Source organism: Petaurus breviceps, unplaced genomic scaffold (assembly GCF_028583685.1).
Source record: "Petaurus breviceps papuanus isolate PSGF00001 unplaced genomic scaffold, PetGlider_PUasm1.0 287, whole genome shotgun sequence".
NCBI lineage: Eukaryota > Metazoa > Chordata > Mammalia > Diprotodontia > Petauridae > Petaurus > Petaurus breviceps.
Window position 1 is genome coordinate 516,196 of NW_027186029.1, and position 20,415 is coordinate 536,610.

The 20,415-nt window shown below is 57.0% G+C and overlaps 2 protein-coding genes, 1 long non-coding RNA gene and 1 pseudogene across 3 annotated transcripts in view; 1 reads left to right on the forward strand and 3 right to left on the reverse strand.

Annotated features, from left to right (window-relative positions):
- BCR (BCR activator of RhoGEF and GTPase) overlaps positions 1-5,684 on the reverse strand; it is an 81,208-nt gene extending 75,524 nt beyond the window's left edge. The window contains 3 exon segments of the mRNA XM_069096689.1: positions 3,257-4,090; positions 4,093-4,260; positions 4,305-5,684. Of these exon segments, the coding sequence (XP_068952790.1) occupies positions 3,257-4,090; positions 4,093-4,260; positions 4,305-4,566 (1,264 nt within the window). The 5' untranslated portion in view covers positions 4,567-5,684.
- The window catches only part of LOC138167675 (zinc finger protein 850-like), a 762,790-nt pseudogene that overhangs the window by 428,392 nt on the left and 313,983 nt on the right, over positions 1-20,415 (reverse strand).
- SUSD2 (sushi domain containing 2) overlaps positions 1-20,415 on the forward strand; it is a 423,767-nt gene that overhangs the window by 222,702 nt on the left and 180,650 nt on the right. The gene's annotated exons all lie outside the window — the stretch shown is intronic.
- The window catches only part of LOC138167739 (uncharacterized), a 3,200-nt gene continuing 2,344 nt past the window's right edge, over positions 19,560-20,415 (reverse strand). Inside the window, exon 2 of the long non-coding RNA XR_011169953.1 lies at positions 19,560-20,415. This exon is cut by the window's right edge and continues 781 nt beyond it. This is a non-coding gene — a long non-coding RNA (uncharacterized lncRNA).

Sequence of the window (20,415 nt, forward strand, 5' to 3'; positions counted from 1 at the left end):
CTGCCTCCACAGCCCGCCTTGCCCTCCTGCCCACTTGTCTGCTGCCCACCCATCTTCCTTGGCGGATCCCTGCCCTAGGATGACAGAGGATAATGGGGCAGGGCAGGAGCCAGGAGCTAAAGTGACTCACTCCTTGCTCACTGTCATCCCCCCACTCTGTCCTCTGGGCTCTCTGAGGAGGCCAATCCTGCCTGATCCCAGGCTGAGCCTGCCAGTACAGAGACCGTCTAGTGCCCACTGAATCGCCAAGATAAAGCTGATGGCACAGGCAGACCTCAGGCTGGGGACTACCACTCCCCATGGAGGGCAGCGCGTGGGGGCACCTGGGAAGACGGTCATCCCCTCTACAGGTTTTTTTGGCTTTTTTTTTTGGAGGGAGGATGGTAGGGCAATTGGGGTTGTGACTTGCCCAAGGTCACACAGCTAGTAAGCGTTAAGTGTCTGAGGCCAGATTTGAACTCAGGTCCTCCTGACTCCAGAGCTGGCACTCTACTCACTGCTCCACATAGCCACCCCCACCCCCCATAGTTTTTTTTTTTTATGGGCAGTAAGGAATTTAAAACAGGACAAGCACCTAGCCAGCCATCTATACCACTCTCCTCAGAATCCAGACCAAGGTCCCTTTGAAAGAAAGTTTAGGGGGAGTTAAGTCCAACAGGACTCCCTCTGCAGAGCCCTATGGGCAACAGGCAACTGGGCTCCATGGTGGGGCCTCCTCTCCCGCAGACAACAGGGGCTACCAGGGGCCTCAGGGTGCTGACTACGCAGTGACCTCCTTCCCATGGACAGCAGGGGCCTCAGGGTGCTGGCTACACAGGGACTTCCCTCCTGCAGGCAGCAGGGGCTTCTGGGGGCCTCAGGGTGCTGGCTACACAGGGACCTCCTTCCCATGGGCAGTGGGGGCCGTGGGGACCTCAGAGTGCTGGCTACACAGGGACCTCCTTCCCATGGGCAGTGGGGGCCGCGGGGACCTCAGGGTGCTGGCTACACAGGGACCTCCTTCCCATGGGCAGTGGGGGCCGCGGGGACCTCAGGGTGCTGGCTACACAGGGACCTCCTTCCCATGGGCGAGGGCCGCAGGGGCCTCAGGGTGCTGGCTATGCAGGGACCTCCCTCCCACAGGCAGCAGGGGCTTCTGGGGGCCTCAGGGTGCTGACTACACAGGGACCTCCCTCCCGTGGGCAGCGGGGGCCATGGGGACCTTGGCTCCCATGGGCAGCAGGGTGCTGGCTACCCCCCTTCTCAAACAGCAGGCCTGCTTGGGCTGGTGCAGTGCCCTCTCCAGACCATTGGTTTGGATGCTTGGCTCTGCATCAGTTTGGCTCATCTTTCCTTTTCTGAGACACTTCACCAGGCAGCAGGCCCCGTGAGTGACCCCCAGAAGGCAGAGCAGGTGCTGGCTCCTTAGCTGCATGCCTGCACACACAGCACCACTGGGCTGAGACCCTAGGGACCCTGAGCCAACAGGCACTCCAGGAGGGGGATGCCAAGAGTGTGAGCGCCAGTGAGCCACCCAGCCCGTCGTCCAACAGATTTCCTGACTGACCTCCACCCATGTGGTCACCCTTCCTCTGGGGTAGCCTCCCTCCCTTATGGAGTCCTGAAACATCGATGGCCAGTGAGAGGGCCTGCTGGACAGGCCAGAAAGGCATGAGGGGGACCACAGGGCACAGACCGCTGGGCCAGGAGACGCAGGCTGCATGACCACTTGTGCCTGCCTCAGTTTCTTTCCCTCCCTCCCAAGGATGAGAGGCTCAGATAAGAGAAAAGCGCTTTACAAACCTCCAAACTCTAAGCGAATGGCATGTTACAACGTTCCTCACTATCACCAGCCTCAGCCAGCACCATGGGGCCCAGCACCCCCTGCCTGGCCCCTTCCGTGCTCTGCCCTACACTGAAGACCTGCCCATGCCCACTAGCCCACAGCACAGGCAGCCCCAGCCCAGGGGGAAGGGAGAGCCAGGCCAAGCCCAGAGTCTGAGCACAACACATAGCTTTGGGGACTGGAGCCCAGGGCAGAGCCTGCCACCAATCCGGCCTCCCGCCTGCTCTCAGCCTTCAGGAGCAGCTCTGCTGATCGCCCCAAGCTGTCCAAGGGCCTGACTCAGGCACTGCGCACCCTCCATCAATGTTGGCTACAGAAATACAGGCCCAGCTCAATGAGAGCCCTGACAAGGCTCAGCCCAACGGGGAAATGGGCCAGTGCCAGGTGGGAAAGCAGAGGCATTTGGAGCAATTCAAGCAGGTGGGGAGAGGAGCCCTGGCCTGTGGGGAGGGGGCCGGGCCCCCAATTCCTACTCCACTGGCTGGCCAAGTTGGGACACCCTGTCTCCCCTCCTTTCTCCATCTCCCCCCCTTTCCCCATGGCTCCTCCCCCCACCCAGGGCAGGCTCGCTCTGCACCAAGCAGAGCCCACCTGGTCAAACCCAGCTGTGTGAGTCAGGCCAGAGGAGGAGGGGATGGGTCTGTGCTAGGCAGTACCAGGGGGCAGAACCAGGGAGGGGCAGCAGGGGGAAGCTCAAGGAGGCAGGTTAGGGTGGGTGACCGGACTGGTCCAGGAGGCCCTGGGGAGGCCAGATCCCTGCCTGACATATCCAAGAAGAGACTGGCCCACAGCTTGTCAGGAATGAGCAGAGGGGCCACAGGCTCATCCCAAGGGAGAGGGGGCAGGGAAGGTCCCCAGCTGGAGACCTCCTGAGGGCAGAGGCCCAGCTTCCTTCCGGCTAGGGGCCTAAGAAAGCCAGGGGAGATTACAAAGCAGATTCTGCTCCTGTTGCCCAGAGATAACAAGGCTGGCTCCCAGAGGCCTGAGGGGCCTGGCCAAGCTTGTTCCAAGGGAGGGGACAGAACCAAGCTGAAATACACAAGCAAGGCTGGCCTTAGGCAGGAGTCAGTCCTTTCACTGCCTGTACCAGGCCCCCTCCTGCCTCTGACCCACCATGGGCCAGGCCCCCTCCTGCCCCTGACCCCTCCTGCCTCTCACCCTCCATGGGCCAGGCCCCCTCCTGCCTCTCACCCTCCAAGGTCCAGGCCCCCTCCTTCCTCTCACCCTCCCTGGGCCAGGCCCCCTCCTTCCTCTCACCCTCCCTGGGCCAGGCCCCCTCCTGCCTCTCACCCTCCATGGGCCAGGCCCCCTCCTGCCTCTCACCCTCCATGGGCACACACCTATGGGCATCCTGATACAATGCCCACCGTCATCTCCAAATTCCCGTGTGGGCAGGGCAGTTATGCTCATGCCAATTTACTCCCCACACACCTGGGTCTCCATGGAAAGCTCCATCCTGGGCTCCTCTGGTTGAGTCCTCCCCGGGCCAGAGTTGGCCCGTCCTGCGCACGCCCACGATGGTGGCTTCGGCCACGATGACCTGGCCCGGCTTTGGCCGCCTCTGGGCCTGGGGCGTTGGGGGACTGCTGCTGCCCAGGGACTGCTGAGAGTTCTGGGAAGGGGAACGGCTCTCAGCGCGGTCCAGGCGGCCCCCGGCGGTGGGGCTCGGGCCAGAGGAGAAGTCCTCCTCGCTCGAGGTGAGGTTTTCGTTGGAGCTGCAGTCCGGGGTGTAGCCGCCTCCGATGTCCTCAAAGCTCCGGGGGGAGTAGGACCTGCGGGGCCAGGTGAGGGGCTTGTCCTGCTCGCGCCAGAGCGCTGGCGCCCGGCCCTCGTCACCCATCAGGCCCCCGACGTAGATGCTCTGATAGGGCTGGCAGTCCCCGGGGGGCCGGGCGCTGAGCAGGTTATCCCTCAGGAAGCGCGGGTTCAATTCAGCATCCTCGTATTCCCCTCCGGGCTCGCAGCAGCCTGTGCGCGGGCCGGTGGCGGCCGGGCCGGCGGCGGCCCCTGCGGGGGCCGCGCCAGGCGGCTGGACCGGCTGCAGCGCGGCCTTCTGGCGCTCCTGCTGCATGGCCTGGCTGCCCAGGCAGCTGATGCGGTCCGACACTTCTTTGTCGTTGACCTTCACCAGGCCTCGCTCCTGGTGGTACTCCACGTTCACGTAGAAGGGCTTCTCCTCCCCGCAGGGCCCCGGGCCGGGGCGGGCCCTCTCGAAGGTGGACCTGAGGGCGGCCACGCTGGGTGGCTGGCTCCTGCCGCCGCCGGTGCTGCTGCTGCGGGGGGGCGCCCGGGGGTGCTGGGGCGAACCCTCCGCGTCCTGGGGAGCGCGCGGGAGCTTCTCCCGGCCTCCCTTGTGGGCCCGGGGCTTGGCCCTGGCCTTGGCCCTGGCCCTGGCCCTGGTCCTGGCCGCCGTCGCCCTCGCCCTGGCCTTGGCCCTGGCCCTGGTCCTGGCCGCCGTCGCCCTGGCCCTGGCCCTGGCCCTGGCCGCCGTCGGGGGGCTCGGGGCCTGGGCAGCCCCAGCGCCGGCGATCGTAGCTCTTTCTTTCTTTGGCCAGGAGCGTCTGCAGGTAGATCATGCGGAAGCGTTCCTGGTTCACCTCCAGCTCCAGCCTCCGGATGGATGCCTGGCAGCGCTGCAGCTCTTGCTCGATGGCGCTCACCGAGCCCAGCTCCATGTGCGGAGGCTCCGAGGTCGGGAACTGAGCCCGCCACGCCTCGGCGAAGCCCACGGGGTCCACCATGGCCGCGGGAGCCCCGAGAGCTCTAGGCGAGGAAGAGCACCTGGGGGGGGAGGGGGAAGGGACCCCGGCAGGCAGGGGGAAGGGCTAGGGCAGGCTTGGCTCAGAGGTCCCAGGGAGGGACCCCCAGACCCTGCCCCGGCGGCAGAGGGGGCCAAGCCCCCATGGCCCCGCCCGCCAGCCTCCGATCTGGACCTTCCCAGGGAACAATGCCCCCGGCCTGGGAGGCGGGGAGGGGGATCTCCCAATGGTGGGGGTGGGGGGGAGACTGTTAGGGGGAGGGGCGACGAGGGAAAGGAACCTAGCTGGGGATGAAGGGGAGGGGCTTCTCTGGAGAAGAGGGAGCCGAGAGGAGGACCGGCTCCGGAGGGGGGAGGGGAGCCTGACTGGGAGCGAGGGAGAGGGGACTTCTGCTCCCCCTCCTTTTCCTTCTTCTTCCTCGCTCAGCCTGGCTGGGTCCGGCCCTTGGTCCGGATCTGGGTCTGGGTCTGGATCTGGGCCTGGGTTCGGATCTGGGTCTGGGTCTGGGTCCGAGCCTGGGTCTGGCTCCCAGCCGGCCTTCCCAGCGCCTGCTTGGTCCCGGCCCCAGCCCCGGCTCCAACCTCCTCTGCCCGGTTCGGCCCCGCCCGCCTCCAGCCTCCAGTGCAGGAAGGGGCGAGGCCATGGTGGGGCGGGGCTCTTAAAGGAGCCCGGGCTGTTGCTGCTGCCGCTCCTCACCCAGGGAATCCGTGTCCTTCCCTGGTGCTAATAGCGCCTCCCTCCCCCTGGGTCAGCGCGCGCGCCCACACACTCAGAAGACAGAAAGGCTGGTCCAATGAGCAGCGTGCCTGCCGGACTTGGCCTTAGGAAGCCCCGCGTTCGAATCCTGCTGAAGATCTTTCCCTTGTAGAAAGGGACTGGACAGGCGCCAAACCTCCCTGGGCGTCAGCAGACATGAACTCTCTTTTACTGTTCTCATCCTCTCCGTCCCCTTCAGCTGAAGGGAAATGAAGACCAGACTCCTCCTGTCTCCCGGCTCCTTCCAGGGGCTGGCAGGGCTGCTCCTCTGGCCTTTTAGCCCATTGGAGGCTTTCTTGGCAGAGACAAGGAGTGATTTGCCATTTCCTTCTCCAGCTCAATTTACAGGTGAGGAAACTGAGGAAAACAGGGTGAAGGGCCTAACCTAGGGTCACATAACTGGTGTTGGAAGCTGGATTTGAATTTAGAGTTCCAGAGTCTATCCTGCCCCAGTCCCAGCCCCTGGACTGCAAACCCCTGGGAGGGAAATGAAGGTGTCCCACAGCGGGCAGCAGCAGCCTGGCACCAGAAGGGGCCAAAGGGGGCCTGGACCTCCAAAGGCCCTTATTGGATCAGCTGGGAAATGAGGGTCCCAGAGCTGGGATTTGAACCCTAGGCTCGCCTCTGTGGTCACTGCTGATCTGGACAGCAGCTCCTGGAGGTCTACACTGTACCCTCCCTGCAGGGGGCTGCTGGGAAGACTACCTTGGTGGTGCTGCCCCCTAAGCAGAGATTCTCAGGGCAGTTAGCTGAGCCATCCAAAGGTATTTCAGAGTCCTGTGGTCAGGAAGGGGGAGCTGAGGGACAGCCTTGCTCCCACCACAGCTGTGTGGCCAGGGGGCATGCAGTCAGGGCCTCTGCCTGTGCCTCTGGTGCCCCCTCCCTGCTTCCTAGGCCTGGGATGGGGGAGTGGGGATGAGTTTTCCACTTTGATGAAATCACTAGTCCTTTGCTTATTCACATAATTATTAGGTTTTTCCATCCATGGAGCCAACATCTGCCCCTGTACGTTCCACCCACTGCTCCCAGTCCTGCCCCAGTGGGGGGTGGGAGGAGGGGGCACAAGAACAAGGTCAGTCTCCCTTCCCCTGCCTCCTGCCCTGTTCAGACCTGTGCACAGTGACTGTGGATGCAGTTTCCAAGACTCCCCCCGCCTCTGGGTAAATAGCCCAATGGACCTCTGTTCCTAGCTCCTTCCCTCATCTCTGAGGACTCAGCACCACCCTGAAGGACAAAAAGAAGGCAGGAAACCAAGTGAATGGTCAGAAGAGGAGGAGGAAGAGGAAAGGGGGGAGGAAGAAGAAGATGAGGAGGAGGAAAGAGAGGAAGAAGAAAGGGAAGAGGAGGAGGAAGAGGGCTGTCACGCAGAGGGGGCAGAGTGGACTCCAGGATGGCTCCTCCCTGCTGGCTGTGCCAGTCAGCCTTGGATGTCCCCAGCCGCACAGACAGGGAGCTTTTAACCTGAATCCATCCAAACCCAAGCTTGCTAGGCTCAGGGGTCTCTTAGAAGTCCTTCAGCCTCCAGTCTCTCTGTCTGCCCTAACCTTGAGATCTCCCAGGGGGTTAGCACCACCTGACCACGATCTTGGTGATTCCCTTCCCAGCTAAGGACCAGAATCCTCATAAAGCTTTCTGCTTGCTTATCTTCCCTAGAACCAAACAAAGACTGGCTGGAGCCTAGAGCCAGCATCTGGCCTTTGAGGCCAAGGGGCCTCAGCAGACCCTTCCTACCCAGCATCTTTGCCCCACCCCCTCTGCAGAGAGAGGTTGGAGTTCAGGGCTCTGAAGGGTGCCTAGGTCAGACACCATCTTTCTCTGGTTAGGCTGTGCCAGGGCTGGGGGAGGAGGGAGGGAGGATGCCGAGAGGCATGGGAACATCACAAGAACTCTCAGCTTCCCCGTCCAGGTCCCAGAACAGCCACCAAAGAATGCCAGAGGCCTGACTCCTTCACTGCTGGCTCCAGGCCTCCCTCTGCTGGAAAGAACCCCACAGTGTCACCTTCTCCAAATCTAGGGACGAACCCTGAGCCTGGCAAAGCAGCCTCCCAAAGGCATTGCCCAGTGATGATGCCCACCAGGGCCAGCAGCAGTCATGGCCAGCCTTGCCTGGGGCCTATCCTTTGGAAGCTGCAGAGAGCCCAACTGCCCACAGCTGTTGTCCATGTGGCAAATTCCTAGCAGGGCATCATTGGGCCTACCCAGGAAGGGCTGCCTGGCCCTGCTGGCCTGGCTGGGGTGAGACCAGGGTACTCCCCACCCCAACAATGAGCCTGGGCCACACCTGGACTCTATGCTGGCCAGCATAGAGATGGATGCTTCCTTGGAAGGGCTTTCCCTCAACCCTCCCCCATCTTTTGTGGGCTGAGCTGTGGTCCAGCCCACTCCCCTCCTCCAGGCAGGCACTGGTGGGTCATGTGACTAAGCTCTCTGTCTCTCACTGTCAAAGGAACCAGTGGGAGCTCCCTCCCCCTGCCTGCCCTAGGGACCTGCAGAGGGGAAAGCAGGGAGAAGGCCTGGACCAATGGCTGACTGTGGTGGTGGCACCAGCTGCCTTGTATTGGCTACCTGTCTGTCAGTCAATCCCTCCCCCTGCCCCTGCAATGCTGGGCAGCTGGGCTCCAGGCACCCTGACTCTGAGGGGAGAAGAACAGGGGGGGCTCCCTCTGACCAGCCATTGGCCCTGCTCAGTCAGCCAAGGCTCTGGGGGCCCCTCACAGTACAGAGTTGCCCCCTAAGGAGAGCCCTACCCTGTCAGCTCTGCCAAAGGGTGCCCAATCACCCAGGAGGGCTGAGAAAGCTGAGCGGAGCCCAGACAGGACCCTAATCCCTTCCCCTTACATTGAATGCACTGAAGAGGGAGGGCAGACCCACCCCTGGGGATTCAAGGCAGCCTTGGCAGCTTCACAGAGAGAGAAGGGACAAGGCAGCTTTGTTTCTAGCAGGGCCAGCCCCAGAGGGTGGCTTTAGGGGCCTGACTCACAAGGCACTGGACTGGCACCCAGGAAACCTGGAGTGGAGCCCAGGCTCTGCCTCGAACCCGGATCAGGCTCTTCCCTCTCTGGGTTCCTTTCCTGTCCTATAAAGGAAGAAGTCAAGGGATATAAACACTGGCTGCTCCTTCACCCTTGCAAGGCTCCCCCCTCCCTCCCCCTTCCCAAACAGTACATCTATCCTGCCTGTGGCTCCAGCACAGTGCTCCCTCTGACACCCCCCCACTCCAGCAGAGTGCTCCCTCTGACATCTCCCCACTCCAGCAGAGTGCTCCCTCTGTCATCCCTCCTGATTGCTCCAGCAGAATGATTTGCCAAGGACCTTAATCTCACCTTTCTTTAGGTCACAGACACTTTCTGGAGATCTTCCAGTCCAGTTAAGGAACATCTGTTAAGCAGAAACCATGTGCCAAGCACTATGCTGAGTGGTGGCAGCAGAAGTCGTGCCATCCTTCAGAATGGATGCTGAAAAGCTGGGGGACAGGAGCTCTCAGAACCATACCCACCATTAGCCCAGAGACAGGCCTCTCACTGGTCTCTCTTGGTGGGAGAGATCTGGGCAAGGGGAGCTGGCTAGAAGCAGATTCAAGCTTTGCATCATGAGAAAAGGTGTCCAGACCAAGCCCTGAGCCAATGACACCAGCTCCAAGGGAAGAGAAAGTGGCTGTCCCTTGGTCATCTTCCAGCAGAGCTACTGGCCTGCCAAGCCTCCAAGTGTCTGGAAAGCCCTAACCTCCAGAGAGGAGAAGAGCAGGGGCAGTGGGGCAGCTCAGTGTGCAGAGCACCAGCCCTGGAGTCAGGAGGATCCAAGTTCAAATCCAGCCTCAGACGCTTACTGGCTGTGTGACCCTGGGCAAGTCATTTCACCCTGATGGCCTGTCTCCCCCACCCCGAAAAAAAAACAGTTCTCAGGCAGGGGAAGAAAGCCTACCCTGCCCCCCGCCCCCAGCCATGGCCACGGGCCTTCCTTTGTTAGTTTCCTTGTTCCCGCCTGGCCAGGGTGGGCTGCCTCTCAAGGGTTCTTGGTTCTCTTTCAAGAAGTGGGACCCTCGGAGTGGCTAGGTGGCACAGTGAACCAGCCCTGGAGTTCGTAGTATCTGAGTTTAAATCTGGCCTCAGACACTTAACACATGCACAAAAACTAGCTGTGTGACCTTGGGTAAGTCACTTAACCCCAATTGCCTTACCTTCCCTCTCCAAAAGAAAAAAAAAAGCAAAGAACTGGGATCCTGACAAATCATAGAGATGAAGGGACAGTTTCTGTTCCTCCCTGACATGGCTCCCTTTGGCTCTCACATTTGCCCCCTTCTCTCCTTCATCACAGGAGAGAGGCAGCTGCTCCTGGAGTCAGGAGGACCTGAGTTCAAATCAGGCCATGCCCACAGCTCTGTCTGCCTCAGTTTCCCCAACTCTCTAAGAAAAATTGTCATAGCCCCTTACCTCTCATGGTGGTTGTGAGGCTCAGTGCTGAGCAGGGGCCTGGTGCACAGTAGGTACTTGATCCCTTCCCCTCCCTCCCCTCTGGTGACAGCAGTGCCCAAGCACAGGCCCTCCTGTCCTCTGCCCTGGACTTGGACTGGGGCCTCCTAACCCCTCCCTACTGCAGCCTCCCCTGGGCCTCATCTCCCTAGAGCCCAGACCTGGCCAAGCTGCGCCCCTTCTCAATGAACAATAAATAGTGACTCCCCGGCACCGCCAGGGTCAGAGACAAACCCTTCAGAGTCACGCTCCAGCCAACAGCATGCCATCTCCCATCTCCCTGCCTTTGCACAGGCTCTCTCCCATGCCTGGAAAACACTTCCCCTTCACCTCTCCCTCTTAGAATACCTTGTACCTTGGGGGGCCCAGTTCAAATGCCGCCTTCTAAAGGAGGCCTGCCCTGTTCCCTCCCGATCTTAGCTCTGTCCTCCTCTTTCTAATCTCTTCATATTAACACAAACAGAACTAGGAACTCTTTAGTTTGGCTGCCAAGCATGCCTGTCCATCTTGGGACACTCGCCTGAGCCCTTTCCTAAGCTCCCCAAGGGAGCTGACCATTGCCTTCTTCAGTTTCTCCTGGCATTGGGAGGGGGCCAAGGGAGCACTATGCCCCCCCCCCGCCAGCCCTGGTCCTTGCCCCAAAGACAGGTCCTCTTCCCTAGCCGACACCCCAGTGGTGCTTTTTTTGGAGCTGGGCCTGGCCATTGGCACTGAGCACGCTCATCCTTCAGAGTCTGGTAGTCTCCAGATCTCTCACTGCCATCCCATCCAATGCAGAGGGCGTCAAGATGGGCTTTCAATGGGCAGGAGGTCGGGGGAGGGACTTGCCTTATTCATTGGTACATTTTTTTTGGAGGGGAGAAGGCAGGGCAATTAGGGTTAAGTGACTTGCCCAAGGTCACACGGCCAGTAAGTGTTAAGTGTCTGATACTGGATTTGAACTCAGGTTCTCCTGACTCCAGGGCAGTTGCTCTATTCACTATAAAACCTAACGGCCCCCCATCGGCACATATTTTTTGCCAGAGAGCTGCCAGGGGACACTGCAGGGGATAGAGCCCCAGGCTGGAGTTAGGAAGGTTCCAGCTTCCTGAGTTCAAATCTGGCCCCAGGCATTTACTTCCGTGTTTCCCCAATAATAAGACACTGTCTTATTAATTTTTTTGAACAGAAAAACACCAGAGGGCTTATTTTCAGGGGAGGGCTTATTTTAATGAACATTGACAGCAATTTTAATAAACAGGTAAATGTGAACAAAAAAATGTACCTTTATTCAATAAGCAAATCACTGGGGAAGAACAGGATGACGCGCTCACTGCTGCAGCTCTGATTGGATGCAGCTCGGAGCGCGGTGTGCATTTCACGGGGGGGGGACGGTGCATACAGAGGATACTGTAATGTAGCGTGTAGCGCAGGGGATCACCTTCACTACAGTAGCAATCTCAATAGGGCTTATTTTTGGGGGAGGGCTTATTTTAGAGGAATCTTACACAGTAAGGTGAGGGCTTATTTTCGGGATAGGTCTTATTATCGGGGAAACACGGTAGTTAAATAATTTTTAAGTTATCTCTCCTGGATCTGTTTTCCAGGTCAGTTCTCTTTCCAGTGAGATGTTTCACACTTTCTATTTTTTTCATTCTTTTGGTTTTATAATTTCTTGATTTATCATTGAGTAATTAGCTTCCATTTGCTACATTCTAATTTTGAAAGAATGATTTTCTTCAGTGAGCTTTTGGATCTCCCTTTCCATTTGGTCAGTCTTGCTTTTAAGGCCTTCTCCTCATTGGCCTTTTGGGCCTCTTTTACCATTTGGCCTATTTTTAAGGTGTTATTTTCTTCAGTATTTTTGGGGTCTCCACCAAGCTTTGACTCTTTTCTCATGATTTTCTTGCATCAGTCTCATTTCTCTTCCCAGTTTTTCCTCTATTTCTCATATTGGATTTTCAACATCCTTTTTGAGCTCTTTCATGGCCTGAAACCAATTCACATTTTCCTTGGAGGTTTTGACTTTGTTGTCTTCTGATTGTGCGTTTTGATCTTCCTTGTCACCAAAGAAAGTTTCTATAGTCCGAGGCTTTTTTTTCCTGCTGTTTGCTCATCTTCTCAGCCAATTACTTGATTTTTTCACTCTTTGTTAAGGCATGTCTCTGCTTCCAGTGTGGAGGGCGCCCTGTTCCAAGCTTCAGGGTTTTGTGCAGCTGTTTTCAGAGATACTTCTAGGGACCTGTAAGTTTTCAGTTCTTCCAAGGTGGTCTGATCTATGGAGAGGTGTGGTCATTGCCCTACTGACCTGTGCTCTGGTCTGAAAATGAACACAAGCACTCTTTTCTGCCTTGGAACTGTGAGGAGGATTCCCTCTTTACCACTGCCACAAGTTCTGCCATGTTAGTGCTCCTTCTCACCCTAAGATTGCTGCCCAGGACTGTGGCCCTGATCCAAGTATGGGCAAAGCAACAGAATCCTGCCTCCATGCCAGCAAAGAGACTCCTATAATCTCTCTCTGTAACAGCAAGCACCCTAGCATACCCAGGATGGCTGCTTGCACAAGTTCTTTGATCTGCTTTTCTAAAGGAAAGCAACTCAAGAAGGGTTAATAATTTTACTTTATTCAAATATACATCATTTACCTAGTTCAGGGGAAAGGGTCAGCACCCTGAACTTCAGAGACTACAAACAGAAGTTACAAGCAGACAATGAATAGAGAAGAGAAACAGACTAACAGACAAGAGCTTCTAACTGTCTAACCATCACATACCTACATAGTTAGTTACCAGAGAGAGAAACACCAACATCTGGGTTTTCATAGCCAGGGGGCTCAACAGCTGCCCAGAATCTCATCTGGCCAAATCACACAACTCTTCCCAAAGTGAGCCCCAAAGCAAAGCCTCATCTCAGAGTATATATAGCCCTCTCCAGGGTCAGAGAACATCACAACCCTTGTGACCCACTGCCTAATTACAAAGTAATAATGTATGGGCCTTCCTGAAAAACAAACCTCCCCTAAGCAAGCTTCTCTGGTTGGGCTCCACTCCATGCTTCACAAAACTCCTCCCTCCACAGGTTTCATGTAACCACATTAAGCCTATTAGGGGGCAGAGTATATTTTCAAATCAGGGAAGGTCTTCAAATTCCCTTACACTTATTAAGAGGCAGGGAAGATCTTCAAATTCCCTTACCATTACACCCTCTGATCAGTAGTTTACTCTTCTTACAATCTGTGGGCTGCTGCCAACACCACTGCCCAGGACTGTGCCCTCCTCTCTCACCCAGATCCAACAGACCTTTCCTATAGACCTTCTAGATTGTCTTTGGTGTTTGTGGATTGAGAAGTCTGGATACCACCACAGCTTCCAGTGAGGCCCAAGGCCTGCCCTAGGTTTTCTGGGCCCAGTCTGTGTTTGTGTTTTGCGTTGGACAGTGCTCCTCTTTCAGCCTGGTGCAACAGACCTTTCCCATCGACCATCCAGATTGTCCTGGGCTGGAGATTTGCCTCATTCTGTCACTTTGTGGGTTCTTCTGCTCTAGAATTTGTGTAGAGTTGTTTTTACAGGTGTTTGGAGGAGTTTGGGGGAGAGCTTAGGCAAGTCCCTGCCTTTACTCTGCCATCTTGGCTCCATCCCTCTGATGTATCTTCTATGCTTCTATAACATCAATCATGGCAGCACACCTGAGGACTGCTGCTGTGAATAATTTCAAGGATCTATTTGCATAGTATAATGAACTTTCTATTCAGCAATAAACTAAACATTGTTCAATAAAGCATAACATTCATAGCAACATCCTTAAGCAAAACATATTATACATATGTATATATACATATAATATGTATGTATACATATCATAACACTCAGTATATCATATGGTGCATAGATGTATCATTTCATTCAGTAACATTCCCCAAAATATTTGTTTGCACAATTAGGGGATCCTAGGCTAGGGTCTTCCCTAGCACAACACATCCTTAAGGGGTAGCAGAAAATACAAACACCATCTATCCCTAGATCACAGTAAGTCACAATCTCCTCAATCAATACAGAGTGTCCAAGTAAAGTTCTGTCTCATATTGACTCAAGGCTGACTTCCAAACCCCATGGCTCTTCCTCTGTGGGCTGCCTGCTCCTGATTTTTGCCTGAATTCACAGGTAGGCAGCTCTCTGCTCCTCCACCATATCTCAGCTCACAAGGACTACTCCACTCCAAGCTCCTGCCTGACAGCAAACTCTGAACCAACAGCAAGGTTCCAGAACCTCTGCAACAACAGCACTGTCTTTCACCAGTGGACAAATCTGGCAAAACAACATCAAAACAGACAGACAAAGTACCAGAAAAACAGCCATGTCTCCTCAGTCCTTGGCAGCTCTGGGTGGCAGCTCTCAAAAGTCCTGGGCAATTCAAAGTGGCCCTCAGCAATCCTCTCAGTCTCTCTCTGCCTCCAAGGTGCTGCTTCCAAAAAGTTCTTCTGCCTCTCTCTTGTGTCTCTCTAAATTTATGTCACCAGCTCCTCCCAGTTCAGCACTCTCTTTTCACATCAACAAGTCCATCCCACAAGTGGGATTCACAAGCTCTGGGTTTTACACAAACCAAAAACTAAGCCAATACAGGGGGATCTTTAAATTCCATTTCTATTACACTTCCCCACCCCCTGCCACACACACACACACCTATGCAGCTAGGTGATGCAGTGAACAGAGCCCTGGTCAGGAAGACCCAAGTTCAAATCCAGCGCAGAACCTTCCTGGCCACGTCACCCTAGGGACATCACTTGGTCTGTACCTGCTGTCAGTTTCTTCATCTGTAAAATGGAGATATCTCCAACTAGGGTTGTTGTGAGGATCAAAAAAGCAAACCTTTGTAAAAAGCGCTTAGCCCTGCACCACCTGGAGAGGGCAGACAGCCTGTTCTGCTTTCACTGTAGCAAGAGCCTCTGGGTGAATGACTGGGTCCTTCTGGTCAGAGTGGGGAGAGGAGCCAACGGCGTGCAGGAGGGAGCCTGAGCCAAGCTCCTTCTGAATGCCAATAGTGCTGAAGGGCACCCTTGAACACAAGGCTGTGGGCAGATGCTGGCCCAAGCTGCATCAACAGCAGCTTCATTGGGACTCTCCCTCCCTCTACTCCATTATGGCTAGATCTTTCCAGGTGAGTTCCCTCTGCCCCTCCAGGGATGGTGTAGTGCACAGGATTCTTGGGGGGGGGGGGCGCTTCTGACCCTCCAGTCCCAGGGTTGTGAATGTGACATCTGACACAGCAGCCCAATAAGATGATGGTTTCGAGCGCCACCTGGTGGCCAGCTGAGAATCAGCCCAGCGCCTGTAGGACAGACTGGGATGGATGAGGGCTCTCTGAGGGCCCTTCAGAGCTGGGGATTACAGAAGGTGTCTCAGGGGGACAGGGACGTGCTCAGACTTGTGTGGTAGGAACGCGATGGGGCAGCTCTGGGAGTCAGTGAGCCCATCATTAGCCGTAGAGCCAGGGGATTGAGGGGGAAGTAATCAGGCAAGGATGTACAGGGTAGCAATCTGCTCGGAGAGAAGGGAACAGGTATGGGAAGGGAGGAGAGTCAGACAACTCAGAGGGTTCCCGTCTGAGTGACCAGGAGGCCACAGTGGTGCCCACAATGGATGAGAGGATCAGTGGAGCCTGGGGTGAGACTGGGAGGCCAACCCATAGCTGATTCCTCCTGCAAATGCCCTCAAGGTGATTGTTCCCCGGACTTGACTCCAAAGCCTTCCTAGACTGCACTCTTGGGGAGCCCTGCGACTTACAGTACCCAGCTGGGCAGCATTAGCAGCCAACACCTGGAAACAGTGGAAGATGTTTCAGATTGGGGAAGCAAATGCAATGCTTCGATGGGCAGTGAGGAATCTGAAGAATTCAGGAGAGGCCAGAGTCTGAACTGGAGCTGACAGCAGTGTCTGAGCTCCTGTCGGGACAAGCAGGTGCAGCCTTTGTCCCAGGTGGGCCCAGCTCCCAGCAGGAGCATCGCTGTAGCAGTCCTGCCCAGTCTTTGGGGCTGGGAGCTCTGAGGCCCCAGGGGCTCCTCTGCACAGGCCGCCTACCTGACCTTCAGGAGAGTGGGCTGCAGCCTCCAAGCCCACCTGGGGCTGGGGGAAGGTCATATGAGGCCACAGGCTACCTCACCTTGTAAGCCAGTGTCAGCCTTCAGAGCTGAGGGCATTGCGAGTTCCTGACCGCTTGCTGGGGCCCCAGGACCAGGATTCTGGAGAGCCCGGAGGGTCAGTGACAGGCGCCAGAGGAAGGCCAGCTGAGGCTGGCAAGGGCCTGGGTGCAGACTGGCTGCTGCATGATGCAGCCCAGGTGTGGGGAGGTGGGAGCATATGCCAGGAGAGGCAAGGCTGCAAGGTGCCAGGCCAGTCACCCTGTCCTCAATAAAAGACTTCCTGTGTTCAGTTCCTGTTTATGGGAAGTCACATGGGATGCCTTTTGGTGAGCCCTCTGGCAACCCCCTCCCCATGGGGCATCAGCAAATGTGCTAGGTGGGGGTTGCCTGGAAGGGGACTGGCCTGGCTCAGCCTCACAGATGGGGCCTGGGGACTCTGGAGGCTCTCGGAGCTCCCAGTCTGTCCCAAAGACTGTGGGTGGGTCTGTGTGCCCTCCACACACAGCAGATACTATAGAAATGATGCTTTTCTCCCTACTAGGAGCTGTGCCCCACCTGGGGCAAGGGCAGACACCGACTAGATTGGGAAAAAGTCATAAGCTGGGCAAGGCCTACTTATGACAACAGGAAATCAGTTTCTTGGCACTACGGTCAGTCCTCCTTGAGCATGGGAGTGCGGTGCTTCATCCAGCCTGGCCCTCGCTCTAGGTGCCCTTGGGGACTCCAAAACCTCCCCTCAGACTCGGGGGGGTCCTGGGGTCTCTTCCTGTGCCCATCTTGCCAGGGCACACTGCGGGCATTACAGGAGCAATCACTGAGAGGACAAGCTGGATGTAGTGTCGAGCCTTCTGCTCATGCATCCAAGCAGGAAGTGTCAAGGAGAACTTGGGGGTCGCTGGGCTTCCCACCTGCCATGGCCTCAGAACAGGGGCTCCCCAGGGTTTCTGCACAGCAGAGAGCAAAGGAAGGCAGGCCCTGGAAGGACAGTACCACAGCGGAACTGAGGATGGGAGGGAGAAAGTCGACCCATGTGGCCTCTACTTCCCTTTCCTCTGCCCCCGACTGAACTTTGGACTCAAAAGGAAAAGGTGCTTAGCAGTAGGAAGAGGAAAGAGGTTCCTGATGCCCAGTGAGAGGCCTCCTCCCAGACTGGAGGCCCAGCATTAGTGTGAATGGCCAAGGGAGGAGAGGACGGTCCCAAGGACCTAAAAAGGGAAGGGGCGGAGCCTGCAAACAGAGGCCAGTGAGCCTGCTGGGCAATCTCAGCGTTGGTTTTGGTGAAGGGTGGTTAGTGAAGAGATAGAAAAGGAAGCAATCATCACGGGAGGGCCCAGACAGCTCACTAAAGCAGCGAACCCAGGGACTTAAGGCTTCATTCATCATCATCATCGGGGTCTCCCCTCCTCAGATTTCCTCAGGCCTTCCTTTCCCCTCTCTCCCCTTTCCCTTTCTCCCCATCTCCAGCCAGGTTGGCCCTCTCCATCTCCGGCCTCCTCGCCTCCACAAGCCCTTGTCCCCTCGCCTATCCCCCCTCTCTGCTTGCCAGACCTCACCCCAGACTCCTCCCCCCGGGGCCGCCTTTGCTATTCCTTATGAGCTGAATGTAAGCCAGCCTGGAAGACCTCCTCTCCACCCTCTCCTTCCCTGGTCACTGAGAGCCAGCCCTTCCCATCTTCTCCAGCAGATTGCACTTTCCACCTCCCTCCCTCTCAACAGCTCCTTCCCTTTTGCCTTCACGTGCCCACCTCTCCTCCATCCTTCCAGAGCCTTCCCTAGACCCACATCCCACCTCTCCTTTCCCAGCCAAGCTCCTTGAAGACATCTACACTCACCATCCCCAGTTCTTGGCCAGTCCCCCACCTCCCTGCCCTCAGTTGACAGGACCTCTCCAAAGTTAACTGTCTTCACTGCCAAATCCAGGGTCTTTTCTCCAGCATTGCTGCATCACCCTCTGCTCCTGGAGACTCTCCTCTCCGTGTGTCACGCAGGGCTCTCCTGGCCTCCACCTCTCAGGCCCCTTCGTTAGGGGCTCATTCAATCACCCCCATTATTGCGAGAGGGTATCTGTCCCCAACCTTGTCCCTCTGCTCACTACCCCCTCTCCTGTCTCTCCCTCCCCTTCTCCCTCTCTCCTCTCCTTCCCTTCCTCCCTCTCCCTCCCTTTCTCTCCCTCCCCTTCTCCCTCTTTCTTTTCTCTTTCCCCCTCTCTCCTCTCCCTCCCTTTATCCTCTCTCTGCCTCTCCTCCCCACTTCTCTCACCCTCCACAGCTTCATCAGCTCCCTCCCAGCTGGCCTCCCTGCCTCTACACCGCTGCCCATCTGACCAGAGGCCTCCCCTCCTGGTCAGCCCCTCTACAGGGATTCCCTATGGCCTCCAGGATCAAATCCCAACTTCTCTGCTCAGCTCTCAGAGACCTGGGGCACCTGCAGCTCCAGCCTCATTGGGAACGGCTCCCCTTCCCATCCTCCGTGCCCGGCTGGCACAGCCGCTTCCCAGGCCTGCACTGTCCTCCCTCCTGGCCATCCCAGATCCCCTGTGTCCCTCTAAGGGGCTGCAGCCCCTTCTGACACCTGGCCCCTGCTCACTGCCGCTGCCTTTCCACGTGTGTGCACCTACACACGTGTGCACATGTTCATGTACATATGCCCACCACACTTCACACACCCGCACGTGGAGCCCACAGACCATTAGCTGCCTGGAGCCGGGCTGGGACTGTTCCAGCCATCTTACTCGCACCTCCTGAGCCCGGCACAGAGTGGGTGTGATACAGACCTGCTGAAAATCAAGGCCTGTGAGTGTAATGGAATCTCCCTGTGCCCACAGAAATGATGGAATGGGCAGCCGAGGCAGCAGACTGGGGCAGAGCGGAGCCCGGCCAAGTTTACCCAGTGATGACCAGACGGCTTGGACTCAGTGACTGCAGGGCCAGCCTGGGATGCGCAGACCCAAGGGGGCAGATACACAAGGCAGGAAGCAGGTCTCTGGGAGCAGCTAGGGGCCCAGCACGGGGCTGTGGGACCCCGAGGGCCTCAGTGGCTTCATCTATACAATGGACAGCACCTGCCCCCAGGGTGGCTGTGATTCTTCGAGGACTTGTGTCTTTTTAAGGGACTCTTATCGGACAAGGCAAATGCCTTTGCATCCAGCCAGCAGGAGAGAATTTGCATGAAGTGACATCCTGACATTGTGCACTTGTCAGAATGTTCTTCTCCCTTTTGGGGGCAGCTGGGTGGCAGTGGTTAGAGCACTGGGCCCAGAATCAGGGAGACCTGAGTCCAAACTGGTGTCACACACTTGCTAACCATATGCCTGGGCAAGTCACTGACCTCTGTTTGCCTTAGTTTCCTCATCTGCAGAATGGAGCAGCACCCAAAGACATAACAGCTGTAAGAGTATCATGCACAGGTGTTACTTATGATTCTCACTGATGCAGGCTGCTGTTGTGGGCAGCATGGGGAGGCCGGAGGGCAGCCCCAGAGCCCACAAGGGACTGGCCAGGAGGCATAGGGAAGGCGCTGGGGGAAGGTCTCCAGCGGAGGGCCCAGGGGCACAAGGCACTGAGAGAGCCCCTCGCCAACTGCAGGTGGGTCTGGCTGGTAAAATCTGCACCCAAAGAGATCTCCACAGGCTAGAATTTAGGGTTAAATCTAAGAAGCTGGAATTTAATAGTGATAAAGATGGTTACAAAAATCAGTAAGTGCCTGAGAGGGATGGCCATGGTTGGAGAGTAGTTTGTCTGAAGAAGATCCAGGGGTCTGAGAAGGCGACAAGCTGAGTGAGAGCCAAGAGGGGGAAGGGGCAGCCAAGAAAGCCAGAACACCCTGGGGTTGTATTAAAGGAGTCACAGCTCCCAGGGTGGGGAGGGGATCACCCTGCCATCTGCTGCTGTGGGGCATGGGGTTCAGGATGAGGAAGTCTTCAAGTCTGGCTGCAGGAGGCTCAGCAGGACTCAAGGTCACTCAGCGTGCAGGCTCAGGAAGTACTTGGGAGACACCCATGGTTACACAGGGAGGAGGGCTCCGCCTCATCTGCGGGCCCTGCTAGGAATGGCTGCCAGCGCAGGTGGAGACCCCCTCCCAGGACCTCCAGCAAAGGCTGGCCAATGCCCCATCCAGGGTCGGGGGATGAGCCCCTGGAAAACAAGAGGTTTTTACAAGGCCCTGTTTAGGGACTGACGTGTGGTGCTGAGCTGGGGGTCCAAAGCCCGAACAAGACCATACACTGGCCTTACGGGGGCGGGGCGAGTCCTACCAGACTTCCGTGGCAGCTTCAGTCGTGGCCGCCCAACTCCAGCTGACGACTCCATGACCTTGTCCACAGTCGCTCCAACCAGGGGCTGCCTTGCTGGAGGGGGACCTGCTCTAGCCCCAGCCACATCCTCAAGTCAGGGATTAGGCCCAGGGCTGATGGTCCAGGAGGTGAAGTCCCTGGGACTGATGGTCCAGGAGGGGAGGGCCTTGGAGATGATGGTCCAGGAGGTGAGGGCCCTG